This window comes from Triturus cristatus, chromosome 7, assembly GCF_964204655.1.
Source record: "Triturus cristatus chromosome 7, aTriCri1.1, whole genome shotgun sequence".
Taxonomy (NCBI): domain Eukaryota; kingdom Metazoa; phylum Chordata; class Amphibia; order Caudata; family Salamandridae; genus Triturus; species Triturus cristatus.
In genome coordinates, this window is record NC_140590.1 from 648,584,742 (window position 1) to 648,610,561 (window position 25,820).

General features: G+C 44.7%; 1 protein-coding gene across 4 annotated transcripts in view; it reads left to right on the plus strand.

The window, feature by feature from the left end:
- CEP112 (centrosomal protein 112) overlaps positions 1 to 25,820 on the plus strand; it is a 2,536,355-nt gene that overhangs the window by 937,652 nt on the left and 1,572,883 nt on the right. For all 4 annotated transcript variants that reach the window (XM_085617276.1, XM_085617275.1, XM_085617278.1 and 1 more), the window contains one exon: positions 5,084 to 5,213. In XM_085617276.1, coding sequence (XP_085473402.1) covers positions 5,084 to 5,213 — 130 coding nt within the window. The remainder of the gene's footprint in view (positions 1 to 5,083; positions 5,214 to 25,820) is intronic.

Sequence of the window (25,820 nt, forward strand, 5' to 3'; positions counted from 1 at the left end):
ACTGCTTGTTTTTGTTTGAATCCAACCTATGGTTATGTTGAACTCTGTTTATAGGAAAAACTTGGGTATTTTTGTCACCAGTGTTGCCTGGCACCTCTATGGAACTGTTTTGTCTTTCTGGTATGACATGTCATAGATAAGCAGCTGGTGCCACAACAGCAGCACATGCTGCCAGTGGTTTAGAACTGTTGAAAACAAATCTAGAATCTGCCTTAAGCCGGGCTAAAAATTGATTATGAGGATGATAATGTAGCCATCAAATAGAAAATTACCAAAGTAACCTACTTAATCTTCTGAGCCATTCTGGACCTCCACAAGGCGCCAGATCTCCTTTATTCCCTTTGCAAAATTGCATTCTATGTCCAAAGCTCAGGGGTTGCCAACTAGGCTCAAGGGAAGGGCATCTCACACTGATTGTCCAGAGACCGTGATTTCAGTGCACATTATCCATTTAATAATAGTCCTTTTAACTGATCCTACAGGATGCCTAAGGGGAAACTCTGCTACTGTTTTGTTTGATACACAAGAGGGACATTATTTTGGACAACAGTGTTCCAGAAAAGAACCCTATTAAGTTTCAGTCTGGTAGGGGCCATACTCTGGGAACAAATCACTTATATTATGGTTGTGATCTTATCAGTTAGATTATTATATCTGAAGTTCAGTAATGTCAACGATTTACCTAGATTGTTCAAATTAACACATTTGTGACAAATGTACCTCAGAATTTAAATTGACCTTGACAAAGCAGCCTCTGATTGTAAAGCACACATTGGCTGTGTGTTTTTCTACACTGCTATTGTATGTGGATTTGTTTTGTTTCAGATTCCTCAGTAGATTAGTCTGTACTATGTATATACTAGAATCAAATCTTACCCTATGACAACAAAGAATACATTTTGAAATTTAAGTGTGGTAGATCATTATTTATAACAGGACCCTAAAGCAATCATACAAATTAATTGCATCTAGAACTCATTATTGTGCACTTTGGTGCCTCCAAAGACCAGTTTGTCAGTTTCAGTTTGTATGTGCTTCAAAATGGCAAAAACAATGTTCAGATTCAGTCATTTCAAGTTTGCCAGTCCCATGTAGGTTTGTGCTAGGTTTACCCCAATGTTCATCAGGGATACTAATGGATTGTCTAATGGAATTGTGGCTAGTTTTTGAGGTGGCCCCTCCAACGACAGTTCTTCAATCTTCCATAAGCTGTTAATACGTTCTTATTTAGCTCCAGACAGGTAGGTAGCTGCCAGATGAGAACAAAGGTCTCTGTGCTTAGCTGACATTAACAGTTATTTCAGCTTTGTATGCAGATCTGTTGGCTGCTTCTGCTGAATACTTCATTTGGGCAGTACCACTTGAGGTGTTTTGAACCTACGTGCATCGTAGACATAGAGAAAAGCCTCAGTCTTAACTTTGGGGAGTGAAGAATGACCTAGTAGCAGAGGCAAGGAGCTATATGGAATCTCTTTCTTTTGCCAGTCACACTCTACCCAAGTATTCTGCCTTGCAGCTGAGTAGAAACTTTAAATGTCAACAGAGTCCTTAGCTTCTTCTGTTAGAACACAATTATTTGGACACGATGTTGGGCATGTGCATTCTCAAGTCCACCACGTCCAAACTCATATGAGAATCTGACAGCCTCAGAGGACACTCTGCATTGCTAGTCTATTAAAAGAGCATATCTTCATTCATTAAAACAATGTAATTCTGTGTCCTTTCTGTGTGTATTACTTGGTATCCAGACTGATTTAAGCACAGTTTTAAAATAATATATGTTGTCTATGTTCTACCAGTAATGCATTGTACATCATACCAAAGACACCAGTCTGCTCAAGTAATTGTTCAAATTCGACCACGTCACCAGGGCTGGTCTGGGAGCACAAACCTGCCCCGGGGTGGGTGGGGGATTGCTAGCGAGAAGCAGCAGTGCTTCCGCTTTAGCACTGCTGCCAGTTTTGTTACTGAGGGCCGATATTGCCCCCTGCCGCTTGAAAACCGGCACCCAACTTTCCGGCCCTCCGGGATAACGCCCGGTGCCTGCTACGGCCTGTCCGGCCCTGCACATCACCACCATTCTGCAAAATCTCCACTGGTTCCTGATCTTGTTGAGGTTTCTATTCAAAGTCTGCTACCTGGACTAGAAACGCTTAACACACAAAATTCCTCCATACTTCGCAGTACTACTTTCTGTTTCTGGTGGCAAATTAAATCTCCGAAGTAAGAACTCACTCCTATTTGAGGCATCCAAATGCAGGACATTGTGTCCTTACAAAATTCTAATCTAGGTACGTGACTATCACCTGGAACATCCAAATTCCTGATTTGAGGAAACTATCCCATTTCGCTTTCAGGACGTACCTTAAAATTCATCTCTTTCGACAGAATGTATTATGTACTGTGTTAATCCCTCCTGGTGGAAACTGCCTTTAAATTCGATTGACCAGGGTTTTGGCTCTTTCCTGTGCTGTTTTATAGTTGTTATTACATGATGGTTAAATTGTTGTATTCACTTTGATTGTATGTGGTTGCAAGTTCCTGGTGAAGTGCACTATTATATTTTGGTCCGGGTGTGTATGTATGTATGTGTGTATATATATATATATATATCTCACACAAAGAAAAGGAATGTCCGCGCTCTCAGGAAGTGCCAATTGCAGAATGTATTGCATAGTGGTTACGCGTTTCGACAGACTCGCTGTCTTGAGCTTGGTCTTCTTTGTGTGGCATATTTCGTCGGCTGGCTCCGCTGACATTACGATCCTCGCAAGAGCATCTCGTGTGATATATATATATATATATATATCTATATATATATACTTGAAGATGAAGGATCACAAGAAAACAACAACCAGCCAGGGCAAAAATCTGGATCCCAAAGGATACAATGAGTCACAAAGAAATAAAATATCCAAGAAAGAAGTGACTCAAACAGATAGATTCACCAAAGAACAAAAATATATTTCCACTACAACGTTTCAGCTTCCGCCTTCCTCAGGTAGTAAAAGATGGTTTTCTCTGTGGCTGCACAGATGACACAGTTGAATTTTCAAAAAGCATCATGAGTGAACATTCCATTTGGAATGTGGAATCAATGCAGTCCTGAGGGCTCTTGAGATATGCAGTAATCAGGTTGTGTTGTCAGTAATGTTCAGTCCATCTGGATGCAGTGATTTTAAACGGTACATCCAGAAGTTTTCCCTGGAGTCCAGTAGTTCTTCCTTTGAAACATGTTCCATGGGGAAAATCTTCAAATCTGATAGTGAATGATCCACAAGGTTGAAATGATTGGCCATCCTATGCAAATATCTTCATGGGCAAACTAGAGAACTGTATACTTGCTACTTCTAGCATCAAACCACTGGTATGGCTACGATACATTGATGACATATTTATAATATGGAATGCAGGAAGTAGAACATTGGAACAATTTACAGCTTATATCAACAATATCCATCCTACCATCAAATTTACCAGCAGCAATACTAAACAGAAGCCTCATCTCCCTTTTCTGGATGTGCTACTCACCATTCATGAACACAAAATTACAACTGATCTGTACCACAAGCCTACAGATGCTCATTTGTATCTAAACTGGACTTCATGTCACCCACACCACACTAAACTGAGCATCATCTACAGCCAAGCACTCAGAATAAGACGCAGCTGCAGCAATGAGGAAACCTGTAAAGACCATCTACAGGAGCTTGCTACATTATTTAAAAGGCGAGGCTATCCTCTGCATGTCATACAGCAACAAATTGACAAGTCTTTGCAGTTACCCAGAGAAGCACTTATTTGGAATACCAACGGCAGAAACAAAAGTGACAGAACTCCATTTGTAGTTGACTATCATCCATCAGCTCCTAACTACAGAAATATAATGCAAAAAACATTTTCCTTACTGTCCACTTGTGAAAAATTGCAAAAGGTTTTTCCAAAACCACATTGCTTACCGCAGAGCTCCAAATTTACGATCTCTTATTGTGAGAGCTGAACTCAAGCAAGCTGTAACAAATGCAGGGGTTCATTGCTGTGACTCTAAAAGGTGCATCACATGTGAATATCTTTTACAAACATCATCTGTAACTAGTTCTGTTACGAGAAGGACCTATGCAATAAGGCAGCATCTTACATGTCGCTCAACATGCATTATTTATGTGATTCAGTGCAAAGCTGTAAAAAACAATATGTAGGCCAAACAGTGAATGACCTCCGTACACGATTCAGGAACCACAAATCTGCAATAATTAATAAGAAAATTGACCAGCCTGTAGCCAATCATTTCAACCTTGTGGATCATTCACTATCAGATTTGAAGATTTTCCCCGTGGAACATGTTTCAAAGGAAGAACTACTGGACTCCAAGGAAAACTTCTGGATGTACCGTTTAAAATCACTGCATCTAGATGTACTGAACATTACTGACAACACAACCTGATTACTGCATATCTCAAGAGCTCTCAGGACTGCATTGATTCCACATTCCAAATGGAATCTTCACTCATGATGCTTTTTGAAAATTCAGCTGTCATCTGTGCAGCCACAGAGAAAACCATCTTTTACTACCTGAGGAAGGCGGAAGCTGAAACGTTGTAGTGGAAATATATTTTTGTTCTTTGGTGAAGCTATCTGTTTGAGTCACTTCTTTCTTGGATATATATATATATATATATATATATATATATATATTATCTACTGGCGGTCGCCAGTAGATAGTTATAGTTAGGACCGTGTTTCCATAGGATATCCGCAACATTCTATTTTGAATAACTTTGGCGCCGATTGTCGAATTATATATATATATAAATATTATATATATATATATATATATATATGGGTGAAAGGTAAAGCGGTCCCCGGTAGACTTCACCCCCCCCCCCTGCGGTATTACGCATAAATGGCGCAAGCCCGCACGTGCGAGCCGTGTCTCTAGAATGCTCATTAAGGCTGAGAGTGACGCCATGAAATGTCTTACTCTACGGGCCTGTAAGAAGTGCTCTATCTCTGCGGAAGCGCATAGTAAACTGTTGTTTCTTTTCTTTTTTTGCCCCTCACCACCCGTTCCTTGTTCCGTTAGACATAGCTCGCTTCAAAAAGAGAAGGATCGCGTTTCACAGGACTATGAGCTGCGACTTCAACAGCTACAAAGGAAATATGACTCTGACGTGAACTTCATTACTGAGGAGCATGCTACATCAGCCGCCAAGGTATGCAGAAGAATCTCCTCGCACAGTGCACGTCTGGTTTTTTCAATTGTTTGAGTGAATATTTGTGCTGGTCATGTTTATGTGTGTGTTCGTTTTTTTATTTATTTTGCCTAGCAGAGTATTTTTGCAGTAAAGTAAAATTGTACTTATAAAGACCTGCGTGGGTTTATTTACGGAAGCCGGGGGAAAAACAGGCATGAATCACAAATGCCTCATTACAAGTTTGCAGTAATTCTCAATTCGGCCGGAAATGATGTAAGTCGATAATTACCAAAGCTATAGGAACATGTTATGTGGTTTTAGGTGTATGTGTTTAGTGCATTCCCATACCTCCGATTACCCCAGTACCATTCCCATAGACATTTAATTTGCTGAAAACTGGCTACATTTCTATTTAGAACACATCGAACTGTCGAATTACTACGAAAGTCAGGTGCAATAATTACCAATAATACCCGATTTCTAAGAGCACCATCAGAGTCTCGTTGGAATATCTCCTTATTTTCATGTCCTGGATTTATCGCTACTTCTGCTATCTGTAATTCCAGGTGGATGAATACAGTATCAGTACTCTTACACCCTTGGAATGGGGCCAACGTAGGCAGCTGTAACTGGAACATTTATTTTAGGGCCCATGCGTTCCACTACTGCTCAATAATTCTTCTACATTAGACTCCTAACTCCAAAGAAGAGGAACATATCTTGCATTCATTTTATTGAATACGTATATTTCTTTTTCCAGATGTTACTCGCCCTACGCCCATAGGAATGAATCTAGGGATTAAAGAAATGCCTATGAAACATCACTTAAGGCCAGATGTACGAAGCATTTTAATGGTTGCAAATTATCTGATTCGGCATTTGCTGCTCATAAAATGCTTTTTTAAATTTACTAATACCTAAAATGGGATTCCGAAACGATACCGATTCGGTATCTGGAAGGGGTGTGTTATGTGTGCCCTATCCAAATACAAGACTGATACCTAATTTATCAATGTTTTGCAAGCAAAATCCAGTCGCAAAACATATATATTTTACCAACACATCAACTGAGTTGATAACACAGTCGCAAAAGGGAAGGCTCCCATTATAAAACACCTTTCCCTTTGTTCATTTTAAAAGTAAAGTTTAAGAGATAGTAGTTGTCCATGGGAGCACTGCATCCTCTTAAACAAACATACAGAAATAAACTTTCTTTTTTTAAAGCAGTCCCGTTTCCTTTAAAGAAATTGATTGCATAAAAATAAAATGCTTTATTAAAAAGCACACAGATATGGTGGTCTTCTGACCCCTGTGATGGTGGCCAGTCTTCGTGAGTTGAAATGTGCGACCTATATCATTAAAATGCATGAGGTAGGTCAGATGACGATCCACTAATATTTGGATTTTTATGACCTGACCTATTAGTACATAGGTCGATTCTTACAATTCTTTACTGGTTGTCAAAATAGCCCATAATTATATATTTTTAATTTTACAGGTGCCACACATTGCTTCTCTTTTATATTAGAGCATTCATTGATTAGTTTACAAGTATCCCTTAGTGGTAATATATTAATTATAATAATGGTGGCCTAGAGGTAGAATCAGTGTTGACCCAGGCGGTGGCTGTCAGTGACACTGCGGCGGCTATACAGGACGGATGCCTGTTTGCCGGCTACTAGCATCGAATTTCCCGTGCTCAGACGATCCAAGACAGTCACCGCCTGGGTCAACACTGATTCTACCTCCAGGCCTCATTCCATGATTCACTCTGGTTCTCTTTGGGCTATCAGTACCCTCCCCCGTTCTGTCCTGATGAAGACCCACTTTTGACTACCCAGTGGAGCATAGTTTGGGTTGAGCGTTGACGACCACACAAGGCCCAGATTGACCAAGGCTCTGCACACCAAAAGAATAATCATTAGCCAGCAGAGTCATTGTATTTCCATAATTATCAGGCCTATCACCCACATGTACATATATTTTACCACTATGTATATATTGCACACCACTGAGCACTGATGTCTCTTGATCACCCGTTACTTGTAACATTTCACCTGTGTTGACAGCCGTGTTGTTTTATATGTGAATATATATGAATGATATAATTCAGATAAAACATTTGAGTCATGTGCTTTATTGTTTGCAAAAATGTTTTCTGTGTTTAGGCAGTTGAGATGCGAATGTTAAAATAGGAAAGAATAACATATGCGACACCAAGTGCGCTGACAGAAATAACTAACATGAACCTGACAGTTGTCAGCAGTGAGCATTTAACTACTGTGCCTTCTCGGCAGCTACTTCTCTTATACACTTATTAGCATATCTCTGTTAGGCACTTAGGACAAAGAGGAAAATATGAGCCCTTTCTGTTTATAAAACTCTCAAGAAACATGAAAACCAGTAGAATTAGTTAATACCGTCATTAGCTGATGAATAAAGAAACCATGTTTCCTAAAAAAAAGTAGAATAACTATTTTACACTTCTCTACAGTTACTTAAGAAAATAATGTTAGCTTTCATTGAAATTCTTGTATTAGGCTACTTTTTGAAAAACATTTGTAGTGACAAATATAATTATTTCCATTTCTTATTTACAGAAATTGTGCAAAGTGGTAACTACGTCTCTTAAATTGTTAATGCAAATGTTCATTCATTCTGGTCCGAGAATGTCTTAACTTCTCTGGTGTTACAGCAAACAAATGATGGACGGAATGCTGACAATGCAAACATTCTCCCCCAGTCAAAAGATCTGGGTTAAATCCATCGTTCTTTTGCCCACTACGCCACCCCAATTTGGACCCAGCCAAATGCAAATCGGTCTTGACCCTGTGCCTCATGGGAACAGTCCAGATCGAACTGCCAGGCCAGGTCCTTCCTGGACCGGAAACAAGCATCCTGGGACCGGTTTCAGGGTATGTCACCGTTCTTCAGCCAGGCTAGCTTGAATCCAGTGGCACAGTGAGCAAGGGACCACATCTGGGCATACCCATCCCACTTAGGGCAAACAGTGTTACAGCAAACAAATGATGGATGGAATGCTGACAATGCAAACATTCTCCCCCTTTCTAAAGATCTGGGTTAAATCCATCGTTCTTTTGCCCACTACGCCACCCCAGTTTGTTCTTCTCTGGGGCACTAGGCAGGGTTCCTCCTTGTTACTCCTGCTTTTCGTACTGACCATGGATCTGTTAGCCTGACAACTGAGGGAAAGTTACTTGCATAGAAGCCTCTATTTTCGTCCAGGTCACCTATTACCGTCTACATATGCAGAATATAGCCTTAGCTTACTTGGACCACAGTTTAACCCAGCAGATTACGCTTGCTATCGCGCACTTTTGTTCTATACTCCATACCAACCGCATAAGATTTAGCTGCCTTGAAAAAGCCATGGCCTGTTGGCCCTCGGGCGAACCATGTGTCGTCTGTTTCTCTGTTTCTGCACGTCTTCAAATAAAGAAGAAAAGAACACTACAAACGATTACTCAATTTCTCAGTTTATATGACGTCTAAAATTGAATTTGGGGATTCAAGAACCCCTGAAATCCATTAAAAAAAAAAGCACAAAACCAATCATACAGCTCAATACTTTGATCCAGGTGGTATCTGGGTAAAACCACCGTTTTGGTTTGTGCCACAACCCGCATTTGGGTCATGACCTATTGTGTGAACCCTGGTTACACCCACCAATTCTAACAATTGCAGAATATATCCTGCTATTTTTTAGACAATGGGCCAATTACCTCTTTCCTATGATAAGCGAGATTATCAGATTTGGGAGATCTCCGACATATCTATTAACTGGAAACTGGTTTCACCTCACAGACAATACAGTCAAAACTCAACTAGAATTCCCGATCAGATGGATAGATGACTTGGTTCAGTCCTAGGGGTGATGCTCCATAGAGATACAGAGGCCAAAATTGGACTGAACTAAGCAATTTCACAAATGATGAGGTTGCACAAGCCACACTGGGTTTTCAGTCCGGGAAAGCGGTAGGCGATACAAATTGAAACCAGACAAAATCGCCCCATATCTTAAAACCATGTATGAGGAGAGTCGAGAAGCGGGAAAGCTTTCCCAGGATCAAAGAATTGCTACACTGGTTGTCCTACACAAAGACGGCAAACCCAAAATCAAATGCTCATCTTATAGACCCATCTCGCTTTTGAACGTAGAGGCCAAAATACTAGCAAAGCTGCTGGCTCTCGCCTGGTAGGGATTATCTCCAAATTGGTCCATCCCGACCAATTGGGCTTTATGCCGTCTAGAAACATGTCATTAAATCTCCGCCGACTTCACGGGGTAATGGCACGGATAGGCACGCTGAGAGAAGATGCGTTGGTGGTGTCCTTGGACACCACCATGGTGTTTGATACAATTTAATGGCCCTACCTTTTCGACGTCCTGGAGAAACTCGGATTTGGTCCCTACTATACTAGTTGGATAAAACTCTTATACACTGACCCACTGGCGCAAGTAGTTGTAAATAATGAGAAATCAGAAGTCTTCACCCTTAGAAGGGGGACCAGACAGGGATGTCCTTTGTCCCCACTGCTCTTTGCGTTGACATTGAAGCCCCTTATCCGCATGGATCCGTATAGACCTAATTCTCAGAGGTTTGAGATGGTCAGAGGACTGGGAGGATCGCATCTCCCTCTACGCCGATCATAAATTGCTGTACTTAGCGTCACCTGGGACCTCGATCCGCAGGGTCCTTAATATATTTACAATTTTTGGCAAGTACTCGGGGTATACTATTAATTGGACGAAATCACTGATATTCATACCGAGGGGGAGGTTTCCTCCCCTGCCTAAGGATTGCAGAGTGACAGAAGCCATAGATGGCTTTAAATACCTCGGAATATATATCACCATAGATCCTAAGCTGCACTATGTCCACAATCTCCTGCCACCACTTCAGCGACTAAAAAACGATGTAAAACACTGGAAGGCTCTCCCGCTGTCACTACTGGGTAGAGCAGCACTATTTAAAATGATGTCACTACCCCGCTTCTTGTATGTCTTGTACAACTAACCCAATCCCATCCCTGCGACTTATTTCAGGGCCATAGAAAGCAAACAGAGGGCGCTACTTTGGGTGAAGGGTTCACCCCAGATATCATTTTCTAAATTGGTGAGAGGGTGGTATGACGGAGGAATAGGGCACCCAGATATTAAGAAATACTATTGGGCTGTTCAATTGGCAGCCATTAACCAGTGTACGTACCAACCCCACGATGATCCTGGGTATCAAATGGATAGGTCGCTCTTACCGGGGGGCTCTTATGTCAGGGCACTTTATTCCAGGCCCACAAAATTGCAGCTGATGGGACCCACGTGGCATTCTGTCCAGATATGGCATACTGCTCACAGGAGTCTGGGTTGGGCCAAGAAAATCCCACAGGCCACCCCTCTGTGGGACTCGGAACAATTGGGTGCCATAAGGAACACAAAAGGCTTCGACAAAAGGGACACTATAGGATTGTCTCGGGTGGGCAACTATGGAGAAAAGGGGAAGTACTATCCTTTTCGCTTTTGCAAATAGAATATGATCTGGCAAATACAGAAAGATTTTGATACCTACAGGTGCAATATGCTCTGCAATCAAATTTCCCAGCGGGAGAGACGCCCCCTGAAGCCTTGTCGTTGGAAGATAGACCCCTCGACAAATACATGCCTAAAAAAGCAATATCCCTGACCTATCGGAAATTGATTAATCACACTCCCGACCCCTAGCACAGCTCTGTAGGCAATGGGAAACAGATCTAACAGAGATAGACGATGAGGATTGATTGGAGGCAATGGCTTCGCCCAAGGAAGTCGCAATTTCTTCCAGGCTTAAACTGGTGCAGTTAAAAATACACACAAGATGATGGACGGAATGTTGCACATTGGCAAAACATTCACCCCCAGTCACAGATCTGGGTTTAATCCATCGTTATTTTGCTCACCACGCCACCCCAGTTCAGACATGGCCATATGAAAATCAGTCTTGACCCTGTGCCTCATGGGAACAGTCCAGCCCGAACTGCCAAGCCATGTCTTCCCCACCCCGGAATCAAGCATCCTAGGACCGGTTTCGGGGTTTCACCCCTCTTCAGCCAGGATAGCTTGAATCCAGTGGCGTAGTCAGCACGGGACCCACGTCTGGGCATACCCTTCCCACATAGGGCGAACAGCAAAACACACAAGATGATGGACGGAATGTTGCACATTGGCAAAACATTCACCCCCAGTCACAGATCTGGGTTTAATCCATCGTTATTTTGCTCACCACGCCACCCCAGTTCAGACATGGCCATAGGCAAATCAGTCTTGACCCTGTGCCTCATGGGAACAGTCCAGCCCGAACTGCCAAGCCATGTCTTCTCTGGACTGGAATCAAGCATCCTAGGACCGGCTTCGGGGTTTCACCCCTCTTCACCCAGGATAGCTTGACTCTGGTGGCGTAGTGAGCATGGGACTCACGTCTGAGCAGTTCCATATTAATAAAGGTGTCTGAGCTTACATTACAATGAGCAATCTTAATCTAACTTAACCGTCCCACCCACCCACCACCCTCCCAATAGGCTCGCCACAGTACATATTGTCATTCAACTATTCGCACAAAGCGCTAACAATGTAAAATCTAATACCACTACCTGTTGCAGAAACCAGTTCCGGTTGACCTGGAGTGTGGACATGTTACCCAGAAAAAATATTCCGTTCAATGTGTATGTTTTGGATATACTTTACTCTAACTGAGAACCAGTCGGCTCCGAGACATCTACTGCTTTAAGCGATTCCATCATACTGTTCCAGTCCTAGAACCCCTGGTCCCCCGTTGACTTACACGGCAGAAGAGCTACGGACCTTTGCCACTAGTAAGTACACCTTAGATATTAATGCTTTGGTCAAGCTGCAGGCTGACAATCTACTGAGGAATAACAGCGCTGAGGTTATTTCTAGGCCATCACACTTATTGGCCCAGGAAAATGCTTATCCTCCTACAGCACTAGGCTTGAAGGTAGCGGTTTTAAACACACGCTCTTTACAAAAGCACCATCCTGTGGTTTTCTCTTTGCTGCAAGATGGCGATATAGACATTTTGGCACTTACGGAAACTTGGTTAGGGGACATGTCAACCTCAGACATTATCACAGCACTCCCAACAGACTTTGATGCCCTCTGGCAAAATAGACCAGGGGACACTAGGGGGGGGGGGGTGCTATTCTTTTTAAAAAGAGTCTAATGGTTACTAAAATAATGGCAGAAAACTGTGATAATGCACATATTTTGCTGAAGAAACCAGGTGCAGATGCTTTGACTCTAAAGAACTATAGACTAGGGGTGGGCGGAATTTGTGAAATTCACTTTCGCAAATTATCGCGAAAATGTTACAAATCTCCGCAAACAGGCGGAAATATCGCGAAGATGCAGAAGTTTTTTTCCCGCCCGTTCGCGGTATTTTCTTCGTGGTCGCAGCTCGCCAACTTACCCATGCGGTTGCTCGCGGGCGCGGCCATCTTGTTTTCACTTGTCTCGCGGTGCATGATCGAGAGAAGAAAGACGTGATCGCGCGACGCATGACGTTACTGCGGGCGCGAACTGTCGCGAGACAGCGCAAATGGCTACCAACAATCCAACATCTCGTGGAGAACGCGACCAGATCGGGAAAACTTGACGGCGAACGCGGGGATTCAGGTAAGGCGATCGCGCGCACGCGAGAATGTATTATTTTACAGCACGAGCAAGAAACAAATTATCGCTAAGCTGCGGAATGCGGAAATGTTGACATTTTTGCGCTTTCCGCGGAACGCGTAAATGCCAAATTATCGCAATTTCTGCGAACGGAACGGAATTTTGGCCCAGGCCTACTATAGTCCCATTTCACAGCTCCCCTTTCTGGCCAAGTTGTTAGAACAGCATGTACTAAAGACACTTTCAAATTACTTGGAGGACCACCAGCTACTCCAAGCTAGACAGGCAGGGTTTAGAGCTCATCATAGCACTGAGCTAGTGATGCTGTCCGTTCTTGACTAGCTCAGAGTTCTGGCTGACAATAAACAGCTGAGTGCCCTAATTTTATTAGATCTATCAGCAGCATTCGATACGGTCAGCCATAACATACTGTAGGATGGATTAAGCCACGCCCTATTTACAACACTAAGTTAGCATAAACGAGATCATTGTTAGCAAGCAAGCTTGTCGTTTTTGCTGCGCTGCACACAACACTGTTGTTATGTGTTATTCATTTTAGAAATGCTGACTCGACTTTGTCTTACAGGATAACAAACTGTTGTTTCACATTCTTAACCGTGAAATGTGCCCTTGGTCTGTACATCATGCAAAGAACGAGTCTGGGTCACTAGAAGGTACAGAGTGTTGTGTTTAGATTGATCGTACCAGTTGTTAGACATATCATGCATACAGCTGCCAATATCTGAAGGACAAGCGTCTTTAATATTGCAGAACAGTTTGGTTTTACATTCATTCGAACAGAAGAGCTGATGCATGAGAGAGCTGATCCTTTGATGTGATTCTACTAAGCTGATCTATACGGTATGGGGTCCCCCCTGTTAGCCTAAGAGACCTTCTAATAGTCTAATAATAATAATGTATTAGATTTTAGTGAAAAGAGTATGGCTGTATACCACTGTCATTATTAGTATGATTGCTCCTTTCATTTTGTATGGTATTGTAATAATGCTTATGGTTCTGATCTGTACTGTTAGTCTGCTAGTGTTAGCCAAAGTACTGCATCTTAGGACGCAAGGTTTATAAAATAAACTCTTTAAACTTTACCGTGTCTGTATTATTATGTTGTGGACTAACAAATAGATACGAACAGGTATTTCGGGTTCCCACCACTCCTGAGAAATATCTAAGTCGCTTGTTCTGGTTTGTCTATACATTGGGACCGCCTAGCTAGATCTAGGCTAACGAATGGGATACTAAGCTAGTCGGATAAGGGGTTCTGAGGGGAGTTTTCTGGTACACCACAATTCTCTGAGGTCCTGGTCTCCTGCGCATAGTTCTGTGAAAAAGCAGAATCCCTGCAACATGGCGCACCTAACGTTTGGTCTTATGATCTGAGACGCTTTAGTAGTGATTGAGTTTAGTCCACAACTACCCTCACTCTCGTTTCCGGAAAACAAGAGTGACGGTTTAACCTACCTAGGTTTTGACTAATGGTTCTATCAAGCTTGAAAATTAAAAAGGTTATAATTTTTGAGCCCAAGTGCTACTGTAAATATCCTTTTTACTCTTTAGGGTGTCCTTATGGCGGTTAATATTCCCGCTCATAGTAGGGTTCCCCTGCGCGCTCATTTGAGGGCTTATGGGGTACCTGATGACGGGATGGCCGTGGTCTTTGTGGTCAGTGCTGATACCACCTACCCGTATGAGTTGTTTTACTCATGGGTGACCTTTGAGGAGGTGGATACGGACGATAATTTGTTCCACAACTATACAGCCACGCCTGTGCCTGCGGCTTATGCCCCATATAGGACACTAGAAATTCCTATTTCTGCCTGGCAGCATACAATTTGGTTTAATGGCGCCCTCCCCCATGAGGTCGTATCGGCGAGAATGGGCCCGTTGTCAATTGCAGGGGCCACTTAGCCGGTACTGGCCGGATATACTCCACACCCACGATACCTGACGGTGGGAGTGGGTGATTTACGAACGCTACACACAGCCCTGATTACGGTCCATAGGGCTTTAGTGCAGTATGTGTCACGCACAGTTCAGGTGGGAGCACCTGCGGTAGCTGGGCACGGGACGGATCACTATCACGGGGTGGTGATTAGCCCTGTTATGGTTAATGCGGTTGTCGGCAAGCGTCCCCTCAGTAAGGATGAATTTCCTTACTGGCTTGCGGAAAAATTTGATCAATTAGAAGCCGTGTTTCCAAACACTACACCTGTGGATAAACACAGGATACTCACCATTACTTTGCCGAAGGACCTGGTCGCTGAACTTGTTGATTGTGACAATTGGGGCAAGGTCTTTGCTGCGACCTATTCGAAGTGCTACGGCACTCCGTCTATGTCTGTACTACCCTCCGTCATCAAGAAAGTCATGGTGCGGAGGCAGCGATTGAGTTAGGATTAAGGCTTGTCGACAGTTTCGATGTGGTTTGTTCCATGGTAATGGGCAACCTCAAAGGAGATGCCATGCAGTTCCAAGTTGGTAATATGCTGGAACTTGTGGCTGATGCCGATAAGCCAAGGGAGTTCGCGAAAATTATTGCGAAAGCCTATAGGATGGTTGGACGTAGTGCCTTAGGCGTGAAACCCATTTGGTAAAAAGGGGGTGGTGATGGACAGAGTTTCTGAATGATGCAGAATACTCTTACCAAGTCAAGAGATCATGGTTTTAATCCATCACCGTTTTTTAGCTCACTGCACCATCCCAGCTCAGAACCCGGCTACATGCAAATTAGTCTGTACCTGTCCCAGTGCATGATGGGAACAGGGCAAACCAAACTACCAAGCCAATTCTTATACTGGGAAGGAAACAAGCTTCCGGGGACCGGTTTCTGGCATCACAGCCTTCGTCGGCCCGGCTTGCCTGAATCCTGATGGTGCAATGAGCAAGGGACTCACGTCTGAGCATACCCTCCCACACTGAGTGTGGATAAAATCGATTTGGTAAAAAGGGGGTGGTGATGGACAGAGTTTCTGAATGATGCAGAATACTCTTACCAAGTCAAGAGATCATGGTTTTAATCCATCACCGTTTTTTAGCTCACTGCACCATCCCAGCTCAGAACCCGGCTACATGCAAATTAGTCTGTACCTGTCCCAGTGCATGATGGGAACAGGGCAAACCAAACTACCAAGCCAATTCTTATACTGGGAAGGAAACAAGCTTCCGGGGACCGGTTTCTGGCATCACAGCCTTCGTCGGCCCGGCTTGCCTGAATCCTGATGGTGCAATGAGCAAGGGACTCACGTCTGAGCATACCCTCCCACACTGAGTGTGGATAAAATCGATTTGGTAAAAAGGGGGTGGTGATGGACAGAGTTTCTGAATGATGCAGAATACTCTTACCAAGTCAAGAGATCATGGTTTTAATCCATCACCGTTTTTTAGCTCACTGCACCATCCCAGCTCAGAACCCGGCTACATGCAAATTAGTCTGTACCTGTCCCAGTGCATGATGGGAACAGGGCAAACCAAACTACCAAGCCAATTCTTATACTGGGAAGGAAACAAGCTTCCGGGGACCGGTTTCTGGCATCACAGCCTTCGTCGGCCCGGCTTGCCTGAATCCTGATGGTGCAATGAGCAAGGGACTCACGTCTGAGCATACCCTCCCACACTGAGTGTGGATAAAATCGATTTGGTAAAAAGGGGGTGGTGATGGACAGAGTTTCTGAATGATGCAGAATACTCTTACCAAGTCAAGAGATCATGGTTTTAATCCATCACCGTTTTTTAGCTCACTGCACCATCCCAGCTCAGAACCCGGCTACATGCAAATTAGTCTGTACCTGTCCCAGTGCATGATGGGAACAGGGCAAACCAAACTACCAAGCCAATTCTTATACTGGGAAGGAAACAAGCTTCCGGGGACCGGTTTCTGGCATCACAGCCTTCGTCGGCCCGGCTTGCCTGAATCCTGATGGTGCAATGAGCAAGGGACTCACGTCTGAGCATACCCTCCCACACTGAGTGTGGATAAAATCGATTTGGTAAAAAGGGGGTGGTGATGGACAGAGTTTCTGAATGATGCAGAATACTCTTACCAAGTCAAGAGATCATGGTTTTAATCCATCACCGTTTTTTAGCTCACTGCACCATCCCAGCTCAGAACCCGGCTACATGCAAATTAGTCTGTACCTGTCCCAGTGCATGATGGGAACAGGGCAAACCAAACTACCAAGCCAATTCTTATACTGGGAAGGAAACAAGCTTCCGGGGACCGGTTTCTGGCATCACAGCCTTCGTCGGCCCGGCTTGCCTGAATCCTGATGGTGCAATGAGCAAGGGACTCACGTCTGAGCATACCCTCCCACACTGAGTGTGGATAAAATCGATTTGGTAAAAAGGGGGTGGTGATGGACAGAGTTTCTGAATGATGCAGAATACTCTTACCAAGTCAAGAGATCATGGTTTTAATCCATCACCGTTTTTTAGCTCACTGCACCATCCCAGCTCAGAACCCGGCTACATGCAAATTAGTCTGTACCTGTCCCAGTGCATGATGGGAACAGGGCAAACCAAACTACCAAGCCAATTCTTATACTGGGAAGGAAACAAGCTTCCGGGGACCGGTTTCTGGCATCACAGCCTTCGTCGGCCCGGCTTGCCTGAATCCTGATGGTGCAATGAGCAAGGGACTCACGTCTGAGCATACCCTCCCACACTGAGTGTGGATAAAATCGATTTGGTAAAAAGGGGGTGGTGATGGACAGAGTTTCTGAATGATGCAGAATACTCTTACCAAGTCAAGAGATCATGGTTTTAATCCATCACCGTTTTTTAGCTCACTGCACCATCCCAGCTCAGAACCCGGCTACATGCAAATTAGTCTGTACCTGTCCCAGTGCATGATGGGAACAGGGCAAACCAAACTACCAAGCCAATTCTTATACTGGGAAGGAAACAAGCTTCCGGGGACCGGTTTCTGGCATCACAGCCTTCGTCGGCCCGGCTTGCCTGAATCCTGATGGTGCAATGAGCAAGGGACTCACGTCTGAGCATACCCTCCCACACTGAGTGTGGATGAAATCGATTTGGTAAAAAGGGGGTGGTGATGGACAGAGTTTCTGAATGATGCAGAATACTCTTACCAAGTCAAGAGATCATGGTTTTAATCCATCACCGTTTTTTAGCTCACTGCACCATCCCAGCTCAGAACCCGGCTACATGCAAATTAGTCTGTACCTGTCCCAGTGCATGATGGGAACAGGGCAAACCAAACTACCAAGCCAATTCTTATACTGGGAAGGAAACAAGCTTCCGGGGACCGGTTTCTGGCATCACAGCCTTCGTCGGCCCGGCTTGCCTGAATCCTGATGGTGCAATGAGCAAGGGACTCACGTCTGAGCATACCCTCCCACACTGAGTGTGGATAAAATCGATTTGGTAAAAAGGGGGTGGTGATGGACAGAGTTTCTGAATGATGCAGAATACTCTTACCAAGTCAAGAGATCATGGTTTTAATCCATCACCGTTTTTTAGCTCACTGCACCATCCCAGCTCAGAACCCGGCTACATGCAAATTAGTCTGTACCTGTCCCAGTGCATGATGGGAACAGGGCAAACCAAACTACCAAGCCAATTCTTATACTGGGAAGGAAACAAGCTTCCGGGGACCGGTTTCTGGCATCACAGCCTTCGTCGGCCCGGCTTGCCTGAATCCTGATGGTGCAATGAGCAAGGGACTCACGTCTGAGCATACCCTCCCACACTGAGTGTGGATAAAATCGATTTGGTAAAAAGGGGGTGGTGATGGACAGAGTTTCTGAATGATGCAGAATACTCTTACCAAGTCAAGAGATCATGGTTTTAATCCATCACCGTTTTTTAGCTCACTGCACCATCCCAGCTCAGAACCCGGCTACATGCAAATTAGTCTGTACCTGTCCCAGTGCATGATGGGAACAGGGCAAACCAAACTACCAAGCCAATTCTTATACTGGGAAGGAAACAAGCTTCCGGGGACCGGTTTCTGGCATCACAGCCTTCGTCGGCCCGGCTTGCCTGAATCCTGATGGTGCAATGAGCAAGGGACTCACGTCTGAGCATACCCTCCCACACTGAGTGTGGATAAAATCGATTTGGTAAAAAGGGGGTGGTGATGGACAGAGTTTCTGAATGATGCAGAATACTCTTACCAAGTCAAGAGATCATGGTTTTAATCCATCACCGTTTTTTAGCTCACTGCACCATCCCAGCTCAGAACCCGGCTACATGCAAATTAGTCTGTACCTGTCCCAGTGCATGATGGGAACAGGGCAAACCAAACTACCAAGCCAATTCTTATACTGGGAAGGAAACAAGCTTCCGGGGACCGGTTTCTGGCATCACAGCCTTCGTCGGCCCGGCTTGCCTGAATCCTGATGGTGCAATGAGCAAGGGACTCACGTCTGAGCATACCCTCCCACACTGAGTGTGGATAAAATCGATTTGGTAAAAAGGGGGTGGTGATGGACAGAGTTTCTGAATGATGCAGAATACTCTTACCAAGTCAAGAGATCATGGTTTTAATCCATCACCGTTTTTTAGCTCACTGCACCATCCCAGCTCAGAACCCGGCTACATGCAAATTAGTCTGTACCTGTCCCAGTGCATGATGGGAACAGGGCAAACCAAACTACCAAGCCAATTCTTATACTGGGAAGGAAACAAGCTTCCGGGGACCGGTTTCTGGCATCACAGCCTTCGTCTGCCCGGCTTGCCTGAATCCTGATGGTGCAATGAGCAAGGGACTCACGTCTGAGCATACCCTCCCACACTGAGTGTGGATAAAATCGATTTGGTAAAAAGGGGGTGGTGATGGACAGAGTTTCTGAATGATGCAGAATACTCTTACCAAGTCAAGAGATCATGGTTTTAATCCATCACCGTTTTTTAGCTCACTGCACCATCCCAGCTCAGAACCCGGCTACATGCAAATTAGTCTGTACCTGTCCCAGTGCATGATGGGAACAGGGCAAACCAAACTACCAAGCCAATTCTTATATTAGGCGTGAAACCCACCATCAAAATTCCTGATGTAGTGCAGCAGACTAAGGTGAGTTCGTCTACAAAAGACGAAAAGCCCAACTTTCCTAAACAGAGTTGGCGAGCCAAAAAACAAGAGAAGCAGCAACAGAAACAGGTTTCTCGTCCTGCCTCACCCGTACAGTCGTATAGTGAGCGCACTTATGATTTGCGCGATCGTACACGTATTAAGTCACCTGATAGATTTCAGGTTTCTGAACAACGCTCTCCTCGTTCTTCACAGGAAACATCGACTTTACATTCTGGTGGTGGAGAGCGTGGGAGAGGACGGGGTGCTCAAGGTCGAGACCAACCCCGCCAGACTGACGGTAAAGGCAAGCAGGAAGACACTGCCAGACCACGTCCACCGTTTCAGAAAAAGAAAGTTGCTGCTATCTCAGCGAGATATGCCTCAGATGGTCAGGACACAGCTTCGGAACCTGACATGGACACTAACGCTGCTAGACAGCGCGGCGGAGGTTACAGTAGTGCGTGAAGCATTGCGTCCATTTCTGGAGGCGACAGCAACTGACATTTATGTGACGGTTGAAACTGCTGATACTCGCGTAGCTCCCCCAGAGAGATTATTTGAAATAGTCCTTAATATTGAGGGTGACATACAACGCAAAATTAAAGTTTTTTTTTGGGATAATCTTACCACCACCTATGATATTCTTTTGGCGGAGAAAGATTGGCCTCCGGCTTTCATTTTGGACGCCCCAAGGGGAGAGGAAGTTATACTTCCTTCCTTTGGGCACGCAGTGCCCACGGAGGAGTCTACTAGGTTAGCCGGGGAGTGGGCACAGGTGCTTGCACCTGCGTTATATCGTAATCAGGTTGGCTGGGATAAATGTTCTCCCAATCACGAGATTCCATTGCGATCCGATCCCCAGCCTCAACCCCAATATCCCATGCGTCGCGAGGCAAGACCTCACGTCACGTCCATCCTTGAACAATTGGAATATCAAGGAGTGATTGAGACATGTGTGTCACCCATGAATAATCCTTTATTCACTGTGACGAAGCCTGACGGATCGTACCGCCTAGTTTTGGATTACCGGCATTTAAACTCGCATTGCCGGACGTGTGCGGTACAAAATACTCATAGTTCGGCTCTCGTCGATAGTCTTGTGAGAAAACGTTTCAAAACTACTCTCGACTTATCAAATGGCTTTTATTGCCATAACCTGGCCCCTCTTAGTTATGAGTGGACAGCATTTACCTCGGGTGGCAAACAAAAATTGTTCAAACGGCTCCCAATGGGCTATAAAAGCAGCCCTGGAGTTTTTGCTGCTCGCGTGGTCTCTCTCTTGGAGATGGTAGACCCGGAAGCATACTCGTATGTTGATGACATCTATCTGACAGACGACGAGTTGCTTCCAGACCTTGCTCGTGTGGATAACATAGTGACTATGTTTGCCGACTTCGGTTACAAGTTTAACTTTAAGAAGTCCCACATTGCTGAGTTTACAGTGTTGTTCTTGGGGTACGAACTCAATAATGAGGGTCGAGGCTTGGCACAGCAATTCCTTGAGAAATGCGCACGCCTTCGTATCCCTACGACACTGAAAAAACTACAATCCCTGCTGGGTTTTCAGAATTTCGGTCGATCCTACATTCCTGATTATGCCCAGCGTATCAAGACGCTTTATGCCTTGATACAACCAACTTTTACCAGATCTTGCTGGCTGCCAGAGCACTCATTGGCATTGTATATTTTGCAAACTGATCTTCTTACAGCTAAATATTTAAAGACTCGTGACAACCATACCAACCTGGTCAGTAGAATTGTTCCAGGCGCGGAAGGTTTCACGTACTTAACGTTCAATGAGGGTGACACAGTCCCCATTGCTTACAAATCTCATCTGTACACTTCGGCTGAGCTGCGATTTTCCACTGTTGAAAAAGTCTTAACTGCAGTTCAGATGGCGATCCTGAAAGAACGAGCGCTATCACAGGGAAAGCGCATGCTGGTGGTAACACCGTTTCCTGCTCTCGAAGCAGTCACTAAAGCTAGTGTACCAAATTCTAAGGCTTTGCATCCAAGGTGGATACAATGGGCAACCTCCTTAGCTTCGCCTGACGTCGAATACATCTTTGACGCGGCGTTGCAGACTCAAGAGAGTTTGGAGTATGAATTCGTTCATCCTGCTCCTCTGTCATTGCGCCCCATCGAGGAATACCATTATGTCATATACACTGATGGGTCGGCACAACCTGCAACTGGATCGAGGCACGCTTATTCAGCGGCTTGCACAATTGTAGTAGGTACTTTCGTAAATGGTGAGTTCCAATCTGATGCAGTGCATACGCAGTCATTGGGTGATTGTACCGCGCAGTTGGCGGAGCTTCGTGCTCTAGTGCTTGCACTTGAGCTTGCTGATCACAGGGTCACTACTCTTATAGTGAGTGATTCTTACTATTGTGTTCAATCTTACAACGACAATTTGCTTTTTTGGATTATGAATGGTTTTCGTGATTCCAAAGGTGGCCCAGTAAAGCATAAAACGCTTTGGGCTCGAGTGGCAGAACTTAAAGGGAGTCTGCCACTTGTGAATGTAATTCACACTCTTGGTCAACAACGAGTTGGTGTCCATGCTGTCGGTAACAGTTTGGCTAACGAGGAAGCTAAAACAGCAGTGGCGACATATTTAGTAGCAGCAGTTACAAGATCAAAATCTAAGATAGATGATGACATCTTAGCAGCTATTGCTGCTTCTGAGACCGGGACGAACTTCCCTTCTCGATACCATTATCACTTAAGTCCTGATAACGTCCCGTTAGTGAGGATTACGACGTTGGTGATAGATTGATTCCCAACGCGGACTGCAGACCAAATTTGATAACGGCTGCCCACGAAGGTGTTGCGTCTGCGCATGCTGGAGTGTCAGCAACTGTGTATCATTTACAGCAACGTTACTGGTGGTACGGTTTGTATAAACAAGCGCGGACTTATGTACTTAGTTGTGACATTTGCCAGCAGATTAAACCTTCTTCTGTTACGCGTCCACCTCCAACGCAGCTGCATATATCTAATCAACCACTTGCGTGTGTTTATTTAGATCACTGCGGTCCTTTTACCTCTGATACTGCGTACAAGTACATCTTGGTTGCAGTGGATTTGTGCACACGTTTTCTGTGGGTGTGGCCACAAAGGAGTGCTGATGCCAGGACTGTCATCAAAGCATTGCGTGTCTTTATAGGGAGTTTTGCGTGTGGTACCCTTCACTCTGATCAGGGCACGGCGTTCGCCTCTAAGGCGTACAAAGAAGCAATGAGAAGTTTGGGGGTCCAAGTCAAATTTTCGTCTCCATACCGGCCTGAGGGCAATAGTGTTGTGGAACGGATGAACCGTGACCTAAAGCAATCATTGACAGCCAAGGTGTTAGGTACAGGCCGGAACTGGCTTGCCCACTTGTATGACGTCCAACGTGCACTTAATAACCTCTCTAGAAGGTCTCTGGGTGGGCGGACCCCGTACATGATGCTCTTTGGAGTGAGAATGTTTGTTCCGGACCTTGATGGTCTAGACATGGCGGCGGCTGCCGCGCCTTTTGACCTAGATGAGCACTGTGCTGTATTGCAGAATCTACAAGAAGCAAGAGACACTCTAGCGAAGGAATGCGTGCCCTCTACATCTGAAGAAGCGCTCCTGATTCCGGTAGTCGGCTGGCTGCCTCGAGTTGGTGACCTGGTCCGTGAGAAGGTGGAGAACAAGAAGGAGTTTGGCCCCTCTTATCGTGCACCAGTCCCGGTGCTTGGAGTATTGGGTACACGTACAGTTGTTTTACCCCCACTTCCTGGACGCAAGGGTAACAGGTACATTTCAATTGAAAATGTAAAGCTACACAGGGTGGCCGATTCTCCATAGTATGACACCTTCGGTTTCCTGCCCTTCGATGCTGAGAAACTCTGTTGTGATGTTATGTTATGTTATGTTAAATTTAGCTTATAAAGCGCACGTACGCCCGTAGGCTTCATGGCGCTGTAGGAGGTTTTCAGAGCATAACACAACAACAGGAGGACAACTTAGAACGTCTAAGGATAAGCTTCTCTAAAAAGCCAGGTCTTAAAGGCTAGTCTAAAGGCTAGAATATCCTCGTGTGACCTTAACGAAGCTGGTAAGGAGTTCCAGAGGGAGGCAGCAAGAAAATGAAAAGAGCTGCCGCCCTGACGTTGTTTCCTAACAACCGGCACCATGAGCAAGTTTTTGTGACCAGAGCGGAGGTTGCGGGAGGGGGTGTATCTGGCAAGCAGATTGATGATAAATTTGGGGCCTTTACTTTGTAATGCCCTAAAGATAATGCAGCCGGTTTTAAAAGCCGCCCTCTGGGCTACCGGCAGCCAGTGCAGGTCTGCCAGGCCTGGCCCGATGGACTGCCATTTAGGAAGCCCACAGATCAGCCTGGCCGCCTGATTTTGAACCAGCTGCAGCCTCTTGAGCTGCCCGGCTGGAAGGCCCAAATATAAACTATTTGAGTAGTCCAGCCTAGACAGCACAAGGGCGATGGTCACCTGTATCAGGGCAGAATGGGTTAGGAAATGGGCAATCTTTCTAATCTTGCGCAGCTGAAAGAAGCAAGCGGAAACAACTGACCCTACCTGACTTTTCAGGGAGAGGTCTTCACTAAAGGTGACTCCAAGGCTCCTAACTGTGCGGGAATTGGAGGGGGGGTTTCCCATCTCCAGAGGCCAAAATTGAGGTCCCCAGCTGAGTTCGCTCTTCCCAGGCAAGATCAATTCAGTCTTGCCTGGGTTAAGTTTTAGGTGGTTAAGGCCCATCCAACTCTGGATATGAGCCATGACCTCCCTAAACTCAGTGACAGCATCCGGCGACCCGAGGGGGAAAACCAATTGCAGATCATCTGCGTAATTAAAGATCCACACTTTGAATTTCCTCAAGGAGTACAAAAGGGGACGCAAGTATAAATTAAATAAAAGGGGGGACAGGGATGAGCCTTGAGGGACCCCGCAATCGTGCCACCCTCTATCATCGTGCCTGAGGTTTCCATTGAGATGCTTACAGTTTCTGATCAGACTGTGCCACCTACTGTTGGTGGTTTGCCTGATGATCCTGAGTATGCTTATCCTGCAGAAGTCGCTTTGCCCCTATTACATACAACAACACTTACCCAGTCCCATTCTTCCTTTGAAACTGAATCCTTGACTTCCACTGCCCCTTCTAAAATTTCTATATTTTTTGCCTGGTTCAAGAGACATTTTTTGGTTGCACCTTGGACTTACATTTGGTTGGTGCTGATTTGTATTTTTTTATTCATGACAATTGGCTTTGTGGTAGTGTTTTTTAGACTTATCAATGGACACTACCTGAATGAGCGTTCTACAATTCAATTAATTGATGGAACTTTGGCCCCCCATTCCTCATCACACATCATGAAAAGAGACCAGAAGTTTGTGAACATCACCGCCTGGCCTGTACGTGATGGGATTGCTTGGGATGCAGTGAACTTTCAAATTCATGGTCCCACCGAAGTTATTAATGTGCCAACTGTTTTTCGTGTTTCTATGGGTGATGTAGTTAAACAAAACATCCGCTCAGATGATTGGGATGTACAAGCAATAGAAGCACTGTTTTCTGATTTAAAATATGCTGCATTTGATGCTGAAGATCTGTATTTAAATACTGCAAACTACGATGAGCAATTTTGTTTTCAACATTATGGCACACATTTTCAACACAGAGCAAATACTTTTCGAAATTTTGTTAATTTCACTCAATGGGAACATTGTCCTGTCCCTATGCCCGGCAGCTCTGCCACTTTATTGAAACAATTCACATACTTTTCGGATTTTAGTGTGTCAAACCCGGATTCTTTTTATTTTAAGGTGGCGGTAGAACCCACTTCTAAGGTCAGACTGACACACACAAAATTATTATATTCCAAATCCTTTATGGATGAATT